General features: G+C 39.6%; 1 protein-coding gene across 4 annotated transcripts in view; it reads left to right on the top strand.

The window, feature by feature from the left end:
- Nucleotides 1-21,889, top strand: part of LOC125233857 (furin-like protease 2) — a 432,277-nt gene that overhangs the window by 385,220 nt on the left and 25,168 nt on the right. For 3 of the 4 annotated variants that reach the window (XM_048139994.1, XM_048139997.1, XM_048139995.1), the window contains exons 3-11: nucleotides 10,013-10,117; nucleotides 15,822-15,992; nucleotides 16,298-16,432; nucleotides 16,544-16,851; nucleotides 17,062-18,858; nucleotides 18,952-19,185; nucleotides 19,795-19,956; nucleotides 20,846-20,985; nucleotides 21,382-21,637. In XM_048139994.1, coding sequence (XP_047995951.1) covers nucleotides 10,013-10,117; nucleotides 15,822-15,992; nucleotides 16,298-16,432; nucleotides 16,544-16,851; nucleotides 17,062-18,858; nucleotides 18,952-19,185; nucleotides 19,795-19,956; nucleotides 20,846-20,985; nucleotides 21,382-21,637 — 3,308 coding nt within the window. The remainder of the gene's footprint in view (nucleotides 1-10,012; nucleotides 10,118-15,821; nucleotides 15,993-16,297; nucleotides 16,433-16,543; nucleotides 16,852-17,061; nucleotides 18,859-18,951; nucleotides 19,186-19,794; nucleotides 19,957-20,845; nucleotides 20,986-21,381; nucleotides 21,638-21,889) is intronic. The other variant, XM_048139998.1, reaches the window with a different exon arrangement.

A 21,889-nucleotide genomic window follows, 5' to 3' on the forward strand; every position in this document is an offset into this window, starting at 1 on the left:
ACATATAATATCACTAGGAACCACTAAAAATCAACTGAGCTGATGATGGAAGGTCAACTCCTCAATGGTTAGGAGTTAAAGGATAATTCTTTCACTACTGTACATGTATTCGGACTGATACATATAATATCACTAGGAACCACTAAAAATCAACAAATAAATAAACTTTTTAACAAAAAATAAAACCGCCTTCAAAAATAAGCGCGTTACAAAACACGGAGAAACTAAAAAGCCAAAAATAATAAACCTTTCAATTCAGATTTCTTATCGTATTGCAATAAGCTAAACATCCAAATTATAAACAAATCAATTATTTTTGGAGTCGGTACCAGCCTGTGTATGGTTGGGTGGGGCAATCAGGCAATAGCAAGGCGACGAACAGGTCTGGTACCGACTACAAAAATAATTGATTTGTTTATAATTTGGATGTTTAGCTTATTGCAATACGATAAGAAATCTGAATTGAAAGGTTTATTATTTTTGGCTTTTTGTACTTTGATTACCGGAAAAAAGCGGCGTTCTAAGTGTCGGTGACTGTCGACTCTCCTCGCTACTAGTCATGCTGCAACTCCAGTTAGCGCGTCAATCTGTGTAACCTCCTTCCCGTAACATAGCATAATTTGATTTATCAGCAAGTTATACAAAAAGTCTTTCCTGTTCCAGCGCCCCACGCTTTTACAATCAAATATTATAATTAAAAGCACATATAATTTTAGAACAAAACGGGACTTAATCGCGTAAACACTTACATTTATATTAGGCTCGACGAAACGTCGGGCCTAATATAAATGTAAGTGTTTACGCGATTAAGTCCCGTTTTGTTCTAAAATTATGAGTGCAAATCGTGTTAGTCTAAATCAATATAAAAGCACATAGTTTTTAAACTTCAGCTCACAAATAGAGACAACTTGAACGATCCATAATTTATTTTTGGCTTTTACGTGCATTTATAAAAGCGTGTTTTATAGTGTTTTTTAAACTATTAATTTATATTTATTTGGATTATCAATAGCAATTAAAAAAAAACAAATGATTATGTTAAAATGCAACATATTTAATGTATAATTAGAATAGTATGCATTTTGTGTCGCATAAATTCATCACCAATTTTTCGTGTAATTATTTTGTTTTTCATCCATAAGTAGGGATATATACGAAATTCGTTTACCTTAACCGTAGCAGTCCTAAAACAACAGATTTTCGTCGCTCCGAAACACCTTTCTTCATATCAAAATTATTGCATTAGAAAACATACTAATGAAATAACAAAACAGATACAGTAAATCCATTTAAAGAAACCGAAATAACTCATCTATTCTGCGAGCAATATATTCCAGGGCCGGATTTCCACCGATATAACCATATCATTGGAGAACCTTCTTAACTGCTATATAACTATAACCGTATAGCATTCGAAGGGCGCTTCGCATAAATCCGGCGCATAGTTTTATCCTTCACTTGGTTCGGGGTTGGAGAGTAAGAAACAGCGGGTTGTTTCAGATGTAAGAACGCTATGCCTACTTCTAAAAAAGCTAATCTGAAAGCTTTGGCTCTCTGATGAAAACTGAGGTATTGGATGTATGTGGTTTTGTAGTTGTCGTTTTTATTATATATATTTATATATATATATATATATATAATTTGCTATTTGTATACTTATTTATTATGTATTTATTTGTATATATTGCATGTTAGTGTAAGTTATAACTTATTATTACTTATAATCCGTTTTCTGCGCCGTTTGTACTGTATGCTTACCATCTCCAATTATCCTTCAATTGCTCAAAGGTTAACTGGAAGAGATCCCTTAAAGGGATAAGTTCGCCTTTGTACTAGTGATAAGCTCTTTTTCTTGTGTGTTGTATTATTTTCTGGTACAATAAAGTGTTTTACTACTACTACTACTTCTTTTCTATCGGATATCGGTTGTCATGGGGGCTGCACCTAACGACTTTAGTTAGACGCTACCTCGCGAAACAATGTGTGTGCGTGTTGTTAACCATGTTCGACGATTTTTGAGCCATGGTAATGGAATAATCTTCGTCCTTTATAAGAGTTGTTTTGTAAAAACTTTACGAAAAAAAATATGTTTCCATAATGCGAATATACACTGTAATGTTTATTGTTTCTACAAATGAAATATAAAAGGTTAGGAAATGATTGTATGAACTTCGCTTCATACTAAAAATAATCATATTTGTTTTTGCTTGAATTCTTTAATTAATATTATGTCACTGAGACAACGCATCGCACATTTTCCGGGCAAAAATAGTAAACATTAAAAAAATGATGGGCGTTTTGTGGGCAAAGAGCTCAATCTGAAAACTAATCTGTGACCTGAACCTTTACCTTTTGGATACGGATTTATGCTTCCATATTTTGTATCATCAATAACGTCTATCTACGTTCCATTCCGACCCTTCACAATCGCTAATATCCACCCCTTAGATACGTACTGATTCCTAATAAATATCATATCACGTGCCTTTATTATTCACCTGGGACATGTGTGAGCATCTACTTATATATTTGGGCTTAGGGATTGAAAATCGGATTGGTTTTCAGTCCGGCCGGATCCGGTTTTCGGTAAGGATTCCATAGATAATGAAATTACAGATTATTTGGTTTTTGCCATGATAATGAGATACAGTAGTGCATAATAGTTTTCCGTTGTATTTTTCGGAGACTTTCATATTTGTCATGCTAGTCAACGTTCGCAACTGAGAGAAGCTTGCGGAGAAGCGGACGGAGTGGCAAAAGTGCGTTGGAGATGGTCGCAAGTTCGTCGATGAGACTTGGTTTGCGGTACTTGCTGACAAAAGGGAAAAAGGACACCATAGCGAAACGTCGCAATCGGTTGCAAACTTCCTTTGTCAGCTATGTGATAAAATATGTCGCTCTCGCATAGGTCTCTTGAGTCATCAAAAGCGATGTCTCTCGGACTTTGCACCATAAATCGTCTGAAATAGACGCTAAGACCAGTAGTAGTATAGTAGTAGTCAACGTCAGTGCTTCGTGTACTGACGATAGCAGATATACAAACATGACCCGCTCGTAAGTTTCCGTGAAAATACGAAGGAAACTATTTTGCATTACATTTGTATTTATGAGCTTATTGTCAAATAAGTAGAATAAAACTACACAGTACAACGTCAATATCACTGTCGAAACTTGTACCGGATACGGCTGGATTCCCGGATCCGCCGCACTGGACTGCAATCCCTAATTTGGGCAAACATGCTTTCTTTTCGCTAGCAACATCGGAATTATTTTCTGTTAGAATGTAAACTCGTGTATTTAGGATTTTACTTTTATTTCCTTTTCCATGACAAACACGAGCTCAGGCAATTAAAGTAATGATGTTATTAAGTAAACTCACGTTAAAATCTTAAGTTTCTATTTGCATATCGGTAACCATAAGCATGCGTCTGGCAATATGCATTAAATATAAAGTAAAATTCAATCGAAGTTTACTCATGCGAAAGAGAATAAGTAGGTAACTATTTATGAGGTAGTTGGAATACCTACTTACTCTAAATATATAAACATCGATATGCTTTCATGGCATCATTTCTATTCATACTAGGTAGGTACATTGCGCTCGCAGGCTTTTTAAATTCTGACTGGTTCGAGTGTATTGCTGTAGGTACCTACTTAATACCTATGATTGTACGTATCATTTCGTAGTTAGATTCTGATGTTGTGATTATCTGCCTGTGTTCCTTCTCAAGCCGAACATTTACCATATAAACTCAAATTCTAGCAAAGATAGGTAGTATAAAAAATTTACATCATTGTTAACCCGTTTCTCTACGAAAGCTACATATTTCCTCAGAGAGCGCCGTAACTGCCGAGTTCTCACAAAATCAACTCGCCAAAAAATGAACCCACACGCCGAGCCAAAGTTCGCGACGCCAAGTTTATAACGCCAATAAAGGTAATAGAAGCGTAGTTCCTCGCGCGAGAAATCCCAGTGCGAACACTATACAGGCCAGGTTAATGCTATTCATCGCACTCCCTAAGTACAGATAAAGGCGGCTATTCGTGGTACGTATGTCGAGTAAGTGCCGGGTCTGTACGAGATATAATTTGGCCTAGTCCGCGTCAAACTCGAGGGCAATGTTTTGTGACATGATAGCAGTAGCTATTTATTATTTTTCTTGAGGATGATTTACACTACTTACTTAGACTGATTTACAGTACTTGTCAATATCGGCGGCTGATCATTTGGCTGATCTTGAAATGTAATAATCAGTTTCTCGTTTACCGAGTAATGGACCTTGTAGTTCTAAGTGTTTTGCCCTTTGGGCGCTTGAAGCAGCCTAACGAACCAATCCATCCAGCCATAAGATAGGCTGTTTTAAAATGATTACCGTCCAAAAATCCTTACTCCTACACAGAGACTTTACAATCTATCGGATATAATCAAATCATGAATTGGTTTTAAACAAGTCTAAAAATCAATCTGTATCTAAGTCACTCGTGATTGCCGTCTTAAAAGATCGATGAAGTATTTAAACGGAATTATTTAATATTTCTCAAGTACGCTGAGCTCTTTTTTATTTACTGATATTTAATAACAATATGCCGTTCAATTATGTACTCGGGAATAGAGCGACTTACTCAATAATCGTACTTTATGCCATTATTGGCCGAAGTCCCATTGTAATGTTATCGTTCGAATGAATTGGATTGCGTTATAATATGGCATTGCGCCCAGTTTGGTTCGAAAACTTTTCCTTGCAAAGTTGGTACACAATTCATCATTGCATAATCATTTTAGCGAAAAGCAGTCGTTTCCTGATTGTACAACGGTCTCTTGTATAGCGTACTTTAATAAAGGGGAAGCAGGGGAGTGTTAGTTAATAGCACGGACGTTAAACGCAGCGCCTCGGGCCCTCGAACCTCTACCCTCGTAAACCACGAGCATAGACAACTTCTCATCGACTCCGTGTTATAAAACTTTTACCGACACTGTCAGCCCCTCGCGTGGGTACCTTTATACTTGTGAAGTACGCGAACTACATCATTCACTTCCATCCTGCACCAATTTACTAGCTCAGTGCATATTTACTCCTACACTTTAATGTTTAGATTAGTTTAATTTATGGATGCATAAGAAGCAAACTCGCTCTCATACTAAAATACTCGTAATCGCGGACATATATACCCACTTGGCCGGAAATCCTCATTTTCCCGGCCTCTGATGTAATGTACTATTTCACAAATAGTTTTCTCTGGAGCCTTGCGGAAAACTACTATGTGCCAGATGCCTGCCACTACTACCAGACGACACATTTTGTCCTTAAAATGGGATATTAAACTTATCAGTTACTTTATGATTAAATTGTGAGTATGATTAATCAACCAAATAATTCATACAAAGATAATATTATTTGCAAGGACTCATTTCTCACCTTCTTTTTAACGCTTTGAAAGTATAAAAAATACATTGTTCTATCTACTCTAAAAGCTAAGTAGTCTGGGAGGCCGGGACACGTGAGCAGCCAAATAATTTAATCCGACCACTGTTTCCAGGAGAATCGGCCGTGATATATTATGCTCTTTTTGCGGCCCATATCAAAATTGCTGCAATTTTGCTTCTGTCTCGGCTTTATATGTGGCATTCCTACTGGAGGGTACTAATACTTCATAGACATAAAAAATATAGACGGAAAATTTTGAGACTTTTAAAGCTCGGCGACTTTTAAAGCTATGCGGAGCGGTAGCGGTGCGCCGGACGAACGCTGGTGTTGCGCCCAGCGGACGCCGGCGGGAACTAACGAGCGCGGATTGCGAGCGGAACGCCAGCGTTCCGCCGGCGCACCGCTATCATTGCGCTCTGCTAACGCTCCGCTAACGCTACGCTATCAAAACGCTTTATGTGTGGCGGAGGCTTTAACCAGACAAGCATGGTCGGCCAGGTCGGATAGGGACGGCCAGATGTTTTATCATTTATCGCGTGACCGCTTATACGCCAGGACCTACACTGAAAGTGACAGGATATACGATTTTCAATCAGTACCGTCGTACCGATTTCACTCCAGTTTTATTAAAATATATGAGGATTTTTGGTGGCCAACTGGCTATCAGTCATATATTGTCGTAATGGAAAAGTGGTGCCACAATACCGTGATATACTGGTCATTTAGGGCTTGCTAAATTTTCTGGAATGCTTAAGGCATTTAAAATTTCTGTTTGAGTTTTGCATGTAAACGGCCTTATTGCTTTTGAAGCATAGACCCTTTAGGGCTTGGAGGGCCACATATTTATTTATTCGTGTTTGTCGTACTCGGCATGTTCTGGCAAACTCGTACACGATGCAGTTTCATTAATAAGTACGACGTAATAAGGATTCGTTTTATTAATGCGGTGTGCTCTACTTCCGAAATACGAAACTTGCTTTATAATGTCAGTGCTTCTGTTATGAGTTTTGACGTTTTAGAATACAAATTGAAATAGATGTCATACACAAAAAAAAAAAAAACGACAAGGCCCACTGGTGGCCGAGCCGGGAATCGAACCGAGCCGGGATTGTTTTTTCTTTCGTGTATGATATCTATTTCAATTTATAATTTATATACAAGGTGCTCGCGAGGAACCCATATAACTTTAACGGCATATTCTTGGTCACATTTTAAGACTAAAATGTCATATAAATTTTCTAGATTTCGTCTAGTTTCAGAGTTATTGCCAATTAAAAAAAAACATTTCCGTATTGTTACTCAGTAGAAAAGGTCTTCTTAACGGCGCTGATGCGCAATTGTGGAGCATAGTCTCACAGTAGTCATTGATAGATGTCAAAATGTGACAAGAAAAACTTCCAAAAAATTTGGTTTTTAGAAAAATTAATTAAGGAACTTATTTTTATTGCCAACTTTATGGATAAAAATTACTTTTTATGTGAAAATACGTCCAAAAAAAAAACAAAAAAAAATTTTTTTTTCGCGAAAAATTTTAAAATTCATATAACATTTTTTCTTTCTTTTGGCCTCAGAAACGCGTGGTTCAAGTTATGCGGGTTCCTCGCAGCACCTTGTATAGTAGTGTGACTACTTAAAAAAAACCGGCCAAGTGCGAGTCGGACTCGCCCACCGAGGGTTCCGTACAAACTTTCTTTCAAACTACCTAGTAAAAATAAGTTCATATTTTCATATAACTCTAATGACTTGACTAGAAGACAAAAGTATAGGCACTAATGAGTATTATTGTGTATAGCGCCATCTCCCGGTCAATTTGCTAACTAATTTGCGCGACCTGGTTTTTCAGGGATAATTCTTTATAATGTTAACCGATTTAAACAGTTTTTACTTTATTGGACAGAAGATGGTTTACGTAACATCTCGTATTAATTTGAAGTACGATATACATCCGCAAGGGTGGGTAAATTGAAAGTAAAAGTCTGAAAAGTTTTTTGTGAATTAAAAAAAAAAGTAGTCAAAATACAAACACGATTATATTTTTCCTGTAATATTTAGCATAAAACCAATGTTTACTAAAATTTTCATAATTTTTCGTTGGTAAACTTCGGAGATAAGGGGGGGGACGGTATTTTTTTTACATTTTCCTTCAAAATTCTTTTTTTTTCCACAACAAAAAAATTATAAAAAATAGCTTATTTACGTTCAATTTGAGCTCTTTCCAACGATACCCCACTTGACCTAGTAACTTGAAATTTACAGTTTGCCCCCCTTTCATTTTGGCCATTTTCTACAATTAAAATTAATATATTTAAAAAAAATATACTTTCTATTTGTAGAGGTTTACAATGTTCATAACTATTCCAAATTTCAAGTTGATAGCATTAGTAGTTCTCGAGATATTTAGGAATGTGACAGACGGACAGACAGACGGACAGAGTCGCACCATAAGGGTTCCTGTTGTACCTTTTTGGTACGGAACCCTAAAAAGAACAAATCAAAAAATATTCAATAAAATAATTTGATTTGTTCCCTAGTTGTTTTCGAATACGTTACTCGATAGCGTAAACATCACGAAAGTTGTTAACATTGTATGGAGAAAGTGAACAGGAACCCCCAAACATTTACTTACTAGAAACAAAAAGTACATACCTTTTTCTTTCTACTTATACTACTATATTCCAGGCCCAATAGCCGAATGGCATTTCTGCGACGCAAAACGCCACCGAAACGCTGCAGAAATGTAGTCTGGCTCTGTCCCGCCAATACGCAAGAGCGATAGAGATAGATAGCTACGAAAGCGATATTATCGTGAGCGTTTCGTGAGCGTTTGTGCATTCGGCGACACACACAGAATGTTTTTACGATAATGACGTATTTTGTTAATTATGCGGTTTTTATTTCCACTATTGTTTTTAACTTAGAGCGAAACAAGTTTAAAACCTTTTAATATTCGTATGTTGACTTTTGTGTTACTTTGGCAAACATAAAAATTATTTTGGCAATGTGTACAGTCGTATTATTCGTAATGTACGGAACTGAGTATAATATTAGATTTTAAAGGAAACCAATTACAACAAAGCAAACGAAGGCTAACAAAAGCACTGTCTGAAAATATTTAATAAACGTGGTACCTATTTTTGTCTCCTGTGTTATCAGGATTCTTGAAAACAACGAATAATTAAGTTGCGATCACGAGGTAGGTGTGTTAATATAGTAACCGCGAGTGGGTGGCAATCACCTACTAAATGTGGCTAGAACTTTACGCCGTAAACTAATAATATCTTGACAATTTGAGGGAAAATAATGTCTTCGAAACTTTGTGGCAATAAGTCGATGTACTGACTTATTGCCACAAAGTTTCTAAGACATTATTTCTGCCCCAATTTCACTCGTAGACAAATTTAAACGTTTATCGTATATGTAAATCAGAGCTCCTAGTTTAAATTTCATTCGAAACGTTGTGTTTTGGAATAAATTTATTAAAAGACTTTGTTTTTTCCAAGAGATACAAAATGTGGTATACTTACCGAAAAGTTAACGTACCTAATACATGTACCTACCTAACATCACACTTTTTTTTTCGGATTTAACAAAAAGCGATATACCAAGTTGCTCCTGTTAATGAACCTAACGACGTATCGAATTTAATGGAAACTAAAACAAAAAAAAACGTTGAAGGTATTTCATGGGGTGTATAGATAAGAGTTGCAGACACTTGGAACTGTTTATTTAAGAGGGCTTTCGTGTTAAAAATAGTGAAATCGCAACCGAGCGCTCGATCATACCGTGTGTGGTATCAAATTAAAGGGCTTTGCAAATAGTTTATAAATATATATCACATTATAGGACTTTTTCTACTTCGTCTAACAAAATATGAGAAAATGTCCAATAGTGGTAATAATTGTACCGGTGAAGGCTCGTTTTCAAAAAATTGGCAAAAATCAATAATAGCAATGTATAATCACTAAGGCATAACAGCAATTTAAGTAACGTTGCAGATTAATTTAGTACAAAACTTACTTCGATGTGATGTAGATTTTCAAAGAAATTGTCACTTAATTTTAGGTAATTTCTGAAAAAAATTGAATTCGCCTTAGGCTAGTTTACTCTTTTTCAAAAACTTAAAATAAAAATCTAGTCTGAAATGATTGTGGTACAGGATATACGAATTATAAATTTACCCGTTTTAATATTCAAAACTGTCTAAATTTTACAAATAAGATCGACTGATTCAGCTCTATACGTGCGTTTTTCTAAACGTGCATTAGAGAAAAATTCATAATTAATTTAGTGAGTTAGTTTTCAAAAATCCAGTCTTATAAAAATCAAGATAATAAGATGCTCTAACTGGAACTTGAATTAAATAAATCTGTTGGATAACGGAAAGTGTAGTATTTCACCGACTAAAACTATCAATTTTACATTATTTTGACGTTTTTTTTGAAAGCAGCCTTATTGGTAATTAGGTATACTGACATATAGGTCATTTTTACCATAAATCTGAAGTTTTGTGCTGAGTCCCAGTAGCTGTGATCTCGGAAGAAGAAATAAGGAATATAAAATTAATGGGTATTGTTTTATTGTTACAGATTGGCTCGCTCAAGGGCTACTATCTGCTGTCACACCACGAGGTCCGCAAGCGCTCGACGGAACCCAGTCATGATCACCACAAGAAACTGAATGATGAACCACAGGTAAGCTACTTACTAACCCCCATATTCATAAACGTTCGTCCCTTTCTATCACACTAATACGTCGGAAAGGGACAGGTGATTTTTATCGGCTTGATAACTTTAGTGAACGTTTATGAATACGGGGGTTAAAGTTTAGAACCAATGAGATAATTTCTTTGAATAGCTTATGGAGCTTCCTGCAGCCGGCTTGTCTGTTTACTAAGAGATAATTAAATTTTTAACGCAAAAACGACGGGGTGTTATAAGTTTTACGTGTCTGTCTGTCTGTCTGTGTGTGTGTGTCTGTCTGTGCCATCGTAGCTCCCGAACGGATAAAGTTTAAAGAATAGATATCATGATTTATTTATACACTAAATATGACTAACACGGAATAACAAACCTCCAATTAGTGTTGTAACTTTGAAAACTTACGACGTCAGCCTATTCATCAAACATAACTTCGCGAGTGAGCTAAAAAATATCAGAAGCTTCTACGTGTAGATATCTAAATTTGGTAGCGTACACGGTTACACACTTGTATGAGACTCGGTCGATTTAGTTCGTTTAATTAATAAACAGAGCTTTTTTTGCTTATATGAGTGGCCTACTGCTGGATAACGGCCAGGATATACATTTTCGCCATCACTCATCATGTGATTGACAGCCCGCCTGTTTCCGGCCAGGCGTCCCTACACTACATCACTACATCTACTTACAGGATCTATCAAGGTTATTCCTCAACGTCCACCTGCCATGTACATCCGTTTCTAGCAAAGAGGATCGAGTAATATAGAGAGTTACTGTCAAAGTAAAATGTGTAATCACAGTGCATAGACTGCTATCTCTCGACACAAGCTTGTAACTTTTGAACCTCCGTTTTGACAATTTGATCTATCAAGGTTATTCCTCAACGTCCACCTGCCATGTACATCCGTTTCTAGCAAAGAGGATCGAGTAATATAGAGAGTTACTGTCAAAGTAAAATGTGTAATCACAGTGCATAGACTGCTATCTCTCGACACAAGCTTGTAACTTTTGAACCTCCGTTTTGACAATTTGCCCCATATTGGCCATATTGTTAACTTCATGTGTCTTAAAATGTCAAATATTAATATTAGCGCCATCTAGCCAAGCGTTCCCCAAAAGTGTAACGCCATCTAGGCCACCGTAGCTTTTTCTCTAGGACTTTGAGGTACGTTTTTTCCTTAGTTTAGTACCTACGTTTTTTCCGTCTATATGGAGCTACATATGTCTTTGGTTTCTAGAAAACAAAATTACACATCAACTGTCGCATACATACTTTGAAAAGTAAGGGTTTTGTTTCGTTTGACACAGGACTCCATACGCAGGCAAAAAAATAAAGATAAAGTAAGGTCCGTACACATGGTCCATACATCGTACGACGAAAAGATTAAGTGGGGTTGCGGATTAGAGCGGGCGAAAAGCTGGAGCGAGCAAGGAAAGTCCGCCTCGTGAATCTTGTTATGAAGAGTAACATAATTCCATCTAATCAAGTCGATGTGGCTCTCGACTTCTCGAGTTACTTCAAAGAAATGCTAGTTGCCATGATATCTCTTGCGTTATACTTTAGGGTTATTCTCTCAGCGTAATTGACGAATTTGTAAACTTTTATCTCGACTAATCTGACAATTATGGAACGAATGTTTCGTGAACACATAACTTGGGTGGGAGCACTTATCTACAGTTGCTGTCCAGCGTACATATATGCACTCACATATTTCAGTTGTGAAAGGGCCTGTCAGTTTTTTACTCTTCTCAATGTTCTTATATTATAAAGCGATTTTAGGGGTATTTTTATTAAATTTTCGCTTAACATTTTGGTGTTCTCACGGCTCGACGACGTGCCTCTTCATGAAAGCGCTCAGTGAGTGTTTGACTAAGGAAATTGAACTTATTCAAATCAAGTTACGCGGATACCTAATTATTCGGTCAACTAAGCTTTGCCGACAACGAAGAAATGCTGACGCGTAATCAAATGTAATAAATTTAAACTTTCGTAATCCACGACCTGAGAACAATCAATTTAAATTTTACTCTAAAGAGTGATGAAATTGTGTAGTCCTATCCAACTTGGCCTACAGTTTGTGGTGATTTTTATTAAGCTGATACACAGTTACGCTAAACTACTCAAACCGACTTCCTCCATGTCCCCACCGCAAGGTTATTCTTTCTGATGACTAAACGTTGCACGTTCCATTCTGCAGTCTTTAAAAAATGTACACACCAACTAAACAAGACTCCCAGCACCGTTTAGAACGTGCAATTTCACAGTCGCCGGAACGCAACAGACATACGAGAAAATAACACCGGTGTGTATTAGCATAAAAAAAGCCCCGAGCGCGTCGTCCTGCGGGTTTCACTGCTTTTTCACAACTCGAGGTCGGCACGACAAAACGACGCCATTTCTCCCCGGAATTAAAAGTCAGTAAAACATATTTTTTAAATTCTCGTCGCTTGATTGCGTTAGGTCTTAGCAGTGGGTACTCTAATTTCATTAGCGGCCGTGGCAAGTAAAAATGGTAGCGCAGAAAGTACTCGTTATACAGACAGGGTCGGCGGAGCCAACGGCCGCTGTTTGTCTCGCTCCCCACTTAATTTAATAAAAAAATCCACACATTCCGTGTTTTCTCTCGTAGAAACAAGTTCAGAGCTAATATGAGAATGCTGTGAAAAGGAAGCGAGGAAAATTAAACCTACTACTCTTGTGCTCTTAATAGAGTTGCTCTTTTATTTATTATTACGAGACTTCTGACGTTGATGAAAAATGTATATTAATAAATTAGGAGTTAAAGGACGATGAACTTCTTCTTGTTCTGCTCCGTTTCAAAGAACCTTGATATTTTTTGAAGAATGAATTTATACACCGTGTTTCCGGTATCACTCAAAACCTCAGACACCCCAACTGATTTTTATTTTTTTAAACGTATCTAAAATATTCATTTTTTAATTTGATGATTACTGTTTTTTTAAATTGAATATTTAATTTTCTGTGCAGCTCTACTCGACTTTTAACTCTACACTCAATAAAATAATTACTAGCTACCATCGTAAACCTTAAAACTCATTAATTGTGTACGTTACTGCAACGACATAAGGTTTACGAATAGAAAGCTATGTCACTGTAAAGCACGTTAAACTGTCTCACAGTAAACTTAAAATTAGACAGGTGACGCAGTAAGCAAATTTAAACCTAACATTCAAAATGACAAGGTTGTAATTAGGTAAGAGTTCAATTTGTTATGACTTATGATAAACTTTAAAATTAAAGTGACGCACAACGTCAAACTCGTAGCGGAAAAAATAATCGTCCAATCCAAGTAACCAGCCAGTATTAATACCTCTAAATACTGAAAAAGGTATACAACCTCTAGCAATATTATATGCACAATGTTGTATTACGAATTTGTAGAATGGGCACGTAAACAATAACTAATAATACAAATTAAAACAAAAAATATTACCCCCATCAAGATATAGCTCAATCGATTCTACTCTCGATTCTGAACAAACGGTTTTCAGGTTTTTAGTGTTAAGTGAAACACGGTGTATGTCATCAAATATAGCGACATATTACATATTTCATAGGCAATTTCAAAGCATTCAGTCGCCTTTCTGAATGTAATTAATTAAGTTTCGTGTAGTAAAAATAATATCTTAAATAAAATTGTAAACATTTGTCCAGGAGACCTAATTATTGTCCGCTATGGGCTGCCAAAAAGACTGCGGCAATTCAATTCAGCTTGGTATAAATACCTTTAACCGAAATGTAACAAGCTCCGTCTGCCCGCGACGCGTGCGGGTCGCAACGCAACATTTTTGGCATTCCCCTGATAAAAGTCACAGGCCATTTTCCAACTCTCGACACAGACACATCTGGCAAAGAGACATCACGGAAACCAAACATTGTTACGTCGGAAAATGTGAAAAATGGTATCGGAGCTTTTAAAAAGTTCTATGCCTACGAAAGTCGAAGCGCATACAGGGGGTAATAGAGTCCTAAACTAATAAAGTTTGCTGTGGGGAGCCTCTGCTAACAATATTCAGGTTAAAACAGATTTGTGCAAAAAGTCGCACGCTCGTTACGTCTAGTTGACCCGCGTCTTTTGTTACACGACCCAATTTACGCGGCGTATTTGTTTTTCAATCTCATTAAAATTCCTGCCAACATTGTTTATTATGTATGATGTTATTAAAGCGGTAGCATCATTAAAGGCGAGTGTACAGAAAAGCATGTTTTGCTGAGATGCTGTAATGGGTGTTGAGAATGAAATCTACACACAGGAGTCTAAATTGTGCCTTTTACGCTTAGGCGCGTTTAGCTATGCAATGTAAGTTTCAGTAATGAAGTTCTGAAGTGAGCTCGATAGGTTTTTAAGGGTAAAGTATGAAATTATTCAAAGAGGTACCTATGATAGCCACCTTTCGAATTATGATATTCAGAGAGTTTTAGCATACTGTCAGGCGGGCCGTAATCTTGTTTGCCACCAAAGTAGTGTAATAAAAAAGTAGGCGTGTAGCGGTGAAGAATTGGGTGTCTCATCAACATGAGAAAGGCCGGGTCGGATGGACCCGCCCCGGAGTTTTATTGTCCCTCTGTCCAGCGGGGCAAGTCGGCCGAACTCGCTTGTTAATACGGCACAAAGGGAGGAAAGTGTCACGGTACGTTAGCGTTCGCAACAAGCCCGCTACAAATCTGACCGCCAACTCGCGAGATGCCTGGCTATTCGCGAAGTTTACTCTGAGTGGAGTTATGTATTCCATTTTCGAAGAAATGTTTGTCTTTACCGCGTTCCGCTCGCAAAAAAAATGAGAGTACCGCTAGCATGCTTTAGAAGGGATGCTTTTGCGTATAAATACAAATATTGGACAGGAAAATATCACAAGCATTGTTCTCCGTTTGTAAAATGAATACATATTTGAAGTCTTCGTCCCTTCATCGAAATATTTAATGCTTGCAAATAGATAATGTCAACATAGGAGTTATGGTGCGATTGTAAAACGTAATCTACTAAGCTTAAATTAAAGCCAAATCCAGAGTACTCGTCCGACATAATATCATTGGTACACAAAATAAGTCCCATATTCGAGTATAGTACAGTTTATTACCGCGCTCTATATTCCAGTGACGTCATAAGACTTTATATGACACGTTACGTCCCGAGGAGAATGTCAAGTCTGGCACATCCAACGTTGTTATTGCTTTATATGCCCATCAAAAGCAAAGTAAGGTTGGAAAAAACATGTTACACGTCGAATTATTGGTAAAAATGGAACAGTCGCCTATTGCACTGTTTCTTTTACTGTTGCTACAACCGTGGAGGTGTTACGCGATTCAAGTTGTCAATTTGGTTTATGGACAGTGGGTAAAGTGTACATATAAAAAGTTCTGACTAGTGAGCTTCTGTTAGGCAAGTTTTGTGAGTTGGTTGGAAAGGGATACTAGTATTAGATATTTTGTTTCTACTGAGAAAGCCTTTTTTTAAAGAAGGGATTATGTATGCCTTATGCATACCGTCCTCCCAGGCGCATGGGACTCCCTAGGCTGATTATTAGATTACATTTCTTTATTTCATGATAAAAAATACACTATAAATGTCCATGGTTTACCCATGGTTTAAAAACCCCTCTGTCGCTAAGCTAGTAGTACTTCTTTAGGATAACTTCTCGTAAGATTCGTATTTTAAATGTATGTTAAAATTACCAGGTACACTGGGTCCAGCAGCAGCAGGAGCGGAGGCGAGTCAAGCGGGACTACTCGCCTTACGAAGGCATCTGGCCTCGACGCCTGCAGTCGCACGGCCGACCGCAGCATCCACGCGCGCTCGCCTCGGCGGCATTCTTCCCTGACCCACTCTTTAAGGAGCAATGGTACTTGGTAAGTATCTAACCTAATGGATCCAGAAAACCTGAAGAGTCTTCTTTTTCAGCGGCATAGTTCTACTTCCAATTTTTTTCCAAGTATCTAACCCAATTTGATCTTTCTCTCCTCCCCACGTCAAACATTGACGGAAGTATCACATTTGTTGAACTGGTGGAATTTTGATTTATGACGTAGTTTTCCAATATGCCGCAATATTTAACCTAAACCAATATTTGGTATATTATCTGCTGATGATTATCCGGTAATAAATTTGATTTGGATTTCATAAAGCTTAATTTATAAACGAACCTTTGTTACAGAACGGTGGTGCGAAAGATGGCTTAGACATGAACGTGTCACCAGCTTGGCAAAAAGGCTACACAGGCAAAGGCGTTGTGGTATCAATCTTAGATGATGGAATACAGACAAATCATCCTGACCTCGCCCAAAACTATGTAAGTTTGACAAAATCAGATACCTCGAACACCTCCGGAAGAAGACTCGAAGAGAACCTTGAAGGTTTTTTGTCCTAGTTACATGTTCTTGAATACCATTTGCGATTTCAGGATCCCAACGCATCCACTGACATTAATGGCAACGATGACGACCCCATGCCACAAGACAACGGCGACAACAAACACGGCACGAGATGTGCTGGCGAGGTGGCTGCCGTCGCGTACAACCAGTACTGCGGAGTTGGTATAGCTTACAACGCGAGCATAGGCGGAGTAAGGATGTTAGACGGCGTGGTCAACGATGCCGTCGAGGCTAGGGCTCTGGGGCTCAACCCGGACCATATTGACGTGTACAGCGCTTCATGGGGACCTGAGGATGACGGCAAGACGGTTGATGGACCGGGGCCGTTAGCACGGAGGTAAGTGGTATCAGTTGTTTAGTTGAACTCCACTCAGATGGGCAAAACAAATAATGAAATATTTTTGAAGTGAATGCAGCTATAATAATATAAGCACATGTTTCGGTATCCTATTTGAAACAGTTCTAGTGAAACAAGAATTTCAAGAATTATTTAATTTCTTCCAATAAGTAGAGACTTCCTACAAAGTTAACCTCAATTTTGTTTTAGGGCATTTATTTACGGAGTGACAAGCGGCCGCAGAGGTAAAGGATCTATCTTCGTATGGGCATCAGGAAACGGTGGACGACATACGGATTCTTGCAACTGCGATGGTTACACTAATAGCATTTTCACGCTATCCATCTCCAGCGCTACTCAAGGAGGATATAAACCCTGGTATTTAGAAGAATGCTCTTCCACTTTAGCTACAACGTACAGTTCAGGCACTCCTGGCCACGATAAGAGTGTAGCCACTGTAGATATGGATGGTAGATTAAGACCTGATCATATTTGTACAGTAGAACACACAGGTACTTCAGCGTCAGCTCCCCTGGCCGCCGGAATTTGTGCTTTAGCGCTAGAAGCTAACCCTGACTTAACGTGGAGAGATATGCAATATTTAGTGGTTCTAACGTCACGACCTCAACCTTTAGAAAGAGAAACAGGCTGGATAATCAATGGTGTCAAAAGGAAAGTTAGTCACAAATTCGGATATGGTCTCATGGATGCATCTGAGATGGTGAACTTAGCTGAACAATGGATATCAGTTCCTCCTCAACATATTTGTAAATCTCAAGAAATCAACGAAGACAAATCGATCGAATCCACTTTTGGCTACACGTTATCGGTGCATATGGACGTGAATGGCTGTGGTGGTACTGTCAACGAAGTACGATATCTCGAACATGTTCAATGCAAAATATCATTGAGATTTTTCCCTCGCGGTAATTTGCGTATAGTACTCAAATCCCCTATGGGTACTGTATCGACTTTGCTCTTTGAAAGGCCACGTGATGTAGTGAGCTCGAACTTTGACGAGTGGCCATTCCTTAGCGTTCACTTCTGGGGAGAACAAGCAGAAGGAAGATGGACGTTGCAGATCATCAACGGCGGCAACAGACACGTGAACCAGGCTGGTATACTAAAGAAATGGCAACTTATATTTTATGGAACAAACATTGACCCGGTGAGATTACGTAATAAAAGGCCATTGGCCGGAAACCTTCCGTTAGCGTTCCCAACTGCCGCAGACGGTTACGAAGCTATCGGGGATTCTTTTTACAACACTGACGCGTTTGCCAATTATCAGAACTTTCCGACGCTATTCGCCGCCGGCTCAGACCCGGAGAAGGCGGTAGCCCGGCTCGACGGACACAATGTCCCTTCACCGCAGGGGGAGAGTGTTCTGGCTGATAGCAACGACAGGCGCGTCGTGCACGACTGTGACCCCGAATGCGATTCTCAAGGCTGCTATGGTAAAGGACCTACTCAATGCATTGCTTGTAAGCACTATCGATTGGACGACGCCTGTGTTTCACGGTGTCCCCCTAGGAGCTACGCTAACCAAGGCGGAGTGTGCTGGCAGTGCCATGAATCTTGTGAGACGTGTGTTGGACCCGGATTGGACTCTTGTTTAACTTGCGCGCCTGCTCATTTGCTAGTAGCAGATTTAGCAGTTTGCTTGCAGCAATGCCCTGATGGCTATTGGGAGGACACTGACTCTTCGGTCTGCCGTCCGTGCGCTGCTCATTGCGCGACTTGCTCCGAACGGGCGGACTCTTGCAACTCCTGCGACCACCATTTGCTACTACACAGTGGTACTTGTCTGACTTCATGTCCTCCATCTTATTATGAAACCGATGACTACGGATGCGCTAAATGCCATCCTACTTGCGATACTTGCACTGGTCCGGGAGAGTCGCAGTGCGTTACATGTCACGCTTCCCACTACGCAATCAATGGACAATGTAACACGTCATGCCCTTCTGGATACTATGCCGATAAGAAGAGAAGAGAATGTGTCAAGTAAGTATACATTACATTAGAGAATCTTAGCTTTTCTGGTACAAATGACTCTCGAAGACGCTGAAATTTTTTTACATACCCGTGCTATTTCAGATGTCCTGTAGGCTGTAAAACATGCACGAACGGCTTCTGTCTGGTCTGCGAGCCGAAATGGGAGCTGAACAAGAAGGGCAAGTGTGTGCTGCTGGGCGGAGAGCAGTGCACGTCCACCGAATTCATTCAGGACGGGCAGTGCCACCAGTGCCACTCTGCCTGTGACACGTGCTATGGAGGTGACGAGGAGCATTGTCTGACGTGCCCTTCGCCGAACCTGTTGCAGGATAACAAGTATGTGTATAGTATAGCTCAGTGTATGTCAATCAATTACAGGCAGGTCCTAGGCCATTCTAAAACCCTGTCGTACTGACACCATGCTTTATTCGCTATAGAAGTCTCTGGCTCTTACAGTGAAAGGGTTCTACAGTGGCCTAGGATTCAGATTGGTTGACTGTAGGTACTAAAGTGTAAATAATGCACTATCTATCGTATCCATCTTTATGTCGTAATGGTGATCGAAGCTCAACCTGAATAATTCTAATCATCTTATCTGAAAATCAATGGCCGTATTAATCAGTTTTTATTAAGCATAGCATGATACAAAGCCACGTAAATCACTTTTAGACACGGATCATTAAAAACCAAGCAATAAAACTCGTGATATACGATAAGCTAAATCCTGAATAGGAATATTAAAGGGTTTGAAGAAAATCTGATGGTATAGGAATGACGACAATTTTACGTCCATACTGCCTATTATCATAATTGGGAGAATTAAAGGGAATGGGCCTGAATAAAGGCCATATACATATAATCAAAAGAGCTGGCAGGATCTGTTCCTGTCAGGTGCCCAGGATATAAACAACATCAAGATTTGCAGTTAACTTAACCTATGTTCAGCAGATGCGTCACCGACTGCGCTCGGGGCTTCTACTCTGAGGCGGGCCGTTGCGCGCGTTGCACGCACGGCTGCTCAGCGTGTGTGTCGCGGCTCAACTGCACGGCCTGTGCCGGTGCTCTGCGGTTGCAATCCGGATCGTGCCGGGCATCGTGTGCTGACGGGTGAGTATATTGTGTCAAAGGTCTACTCGGAGGGTCATTTTAGTAGTTTGCGCTGCATGCATGGCTGCTCAGCGTGTGTGTCGCGGCTCGACTGCACGGCCTGTACCAGTGATATGCGGCTGCAGTCCGGATTGTGCTGAGCATCTTGTGCTGACGGGTGAGTATTGTGTCATGTTCTACTCGGAGAGTCTCTTTAGTCCCCGCTATTCCAAGGTGAACTGCGCTCTGTCTTCGCTGCACGCAGGCCTGCTCATGCAGATGCACCCTGTTTCGCGGCTTTAACTGCACGGCTTGTGCTGACGCGTGAGTTTATTGTGTTATGATCTTACCATCTATTCTGAGGGACGCTTCAGTGAGTGCGTTGGAGAATTTTTACTCAGGAAAACGGCAGTCCGGGACATGTTTAGTACCTACTTCTTCCGATGTGGGTACCATATGGGTTCAGATCTCAATCGATTATTCTTATAGGAAATTGCGCTAAGTTATTTATAGGAAATATCGATGAAGATGTTGACTATTATCGCTCGCCAAAACTCATCAACAGGACTAACATTGTCTTAACAATTTATTACTTCGTAATTCAGTAATAAATTTAAAAATAGACTTAGGCACGAGGATCCCCACGTGTACAGGGTATATACAGAAAAAAATCTGACTTTGTCCAATTATATTGAAAAAATGAAGCGTGAAAGTTTTGCAGTAAAAAAAAAAATTTTACCGTCATTTTATCCGATAGGGTTTCATTAACTTTTAACGGTACTTTTAATATTTTATTTTCGTTGAAATTTTAAGATAGGCAAATATTTTCAAGGCGGATTAATTTAATACTTCGACAATTTCCCAGATTCTTAAGCTAGCCTTTTCTTAGTTGTATTTTCGTTTTATTCAGGTACTATGCGGATCGCGGGACCTGTACTAAGTGCTACCTGTCTTGTCGGACATGCATCGGGCCGCGTCGAGACCAGTGCGCTTCGTGCCCTACGGGATGGCGGCTGGCGGCTGGAGAGTGCCATCCCGAGTGCCCTCAGGGTATGTTGTCAAAAATAAAAGGGAACATGCAGCGAGCTGTTAGGGAGAGGCGATCCCAGTCAGTCAGGGCTTTAGACTCTCGGGAGCACAGGGCACCTACAGGAATTCCAGCTCTGGTTTTCATTATTAGGCGTCCATATAAGGGTCCTGGATGGAAGGGATCTTTCTTTTGCACTTACTAAAGGTTCTGCTTCTGACCGACGTTTCAGTAACTTTAAGGCACTTTAAAAGCGCAAGATGTAAACACCAGCCACAAAATACTAATCACCGCAAATAACTTTGGAGAAATAAATTCTTGGATCTAAAATGAAGGTACTTAATTTACAGCGTTGTACAAACAATCACATGGTGTTGACAACATGCAGTTTGTATTAACTTTCATAATCGCCTGTCCAGGTTTCTACCAGACTCCAGACGGCTGCCGTCGCTGCCACCACTACTGCCGGGAATGTGACGGTTCCGGGCCCCTTCACTGCAAATCCTGTCCGCCCCGCTTCATGCTCGACGGCGGGCTGTGTATGGAATGTCTCGGCTCCCAGTACTACGATGCCAGCAGTGGATTGTGTAAAGCGTGCGACTCCAGCTGCAGAACTTGCTCTGGCCCGGGACAGTTTAGTTGTACGGCTTGCTCTAGGCCGCTGAGGCTCGACAGGTGAGGATCTTTCAGTTACTGCATGTTTTTAGAATGCTTCTTGGGGTATTACGCTTCTATTGGGAAAGCGGGATGTGTATGAAATGTCTCGGCTCCCAGTACTATGATGCCAGCAGTGGATTGTGTAAAGCGTCCGATTCTAGTTGCAGAACTTGTTCTGGCCCTGGACAGTTTTGCACGGCTTGCTATAGGCCGCTGCGGCTCGACAGGTGAGGATCTTTCGCAGTTACCGCATGTCTTTAGAATGCTTCT

This window comes from Leguminivora glycinivorella, chromosome 15, assembly GCF_023078275.1.
Source record: "Leguminivora glycinivorella isolate SPB_JAAS2020 chromosome 15, LegGlyc_1.1, whole genome shotgun sequence".
Lineage (NCBI taxonomy): Eukaryota > Metazoa > Arthropoda > Insecta > Lepidoptera > Tortricidae > Leguminivora > Leguminivora glycinivorella.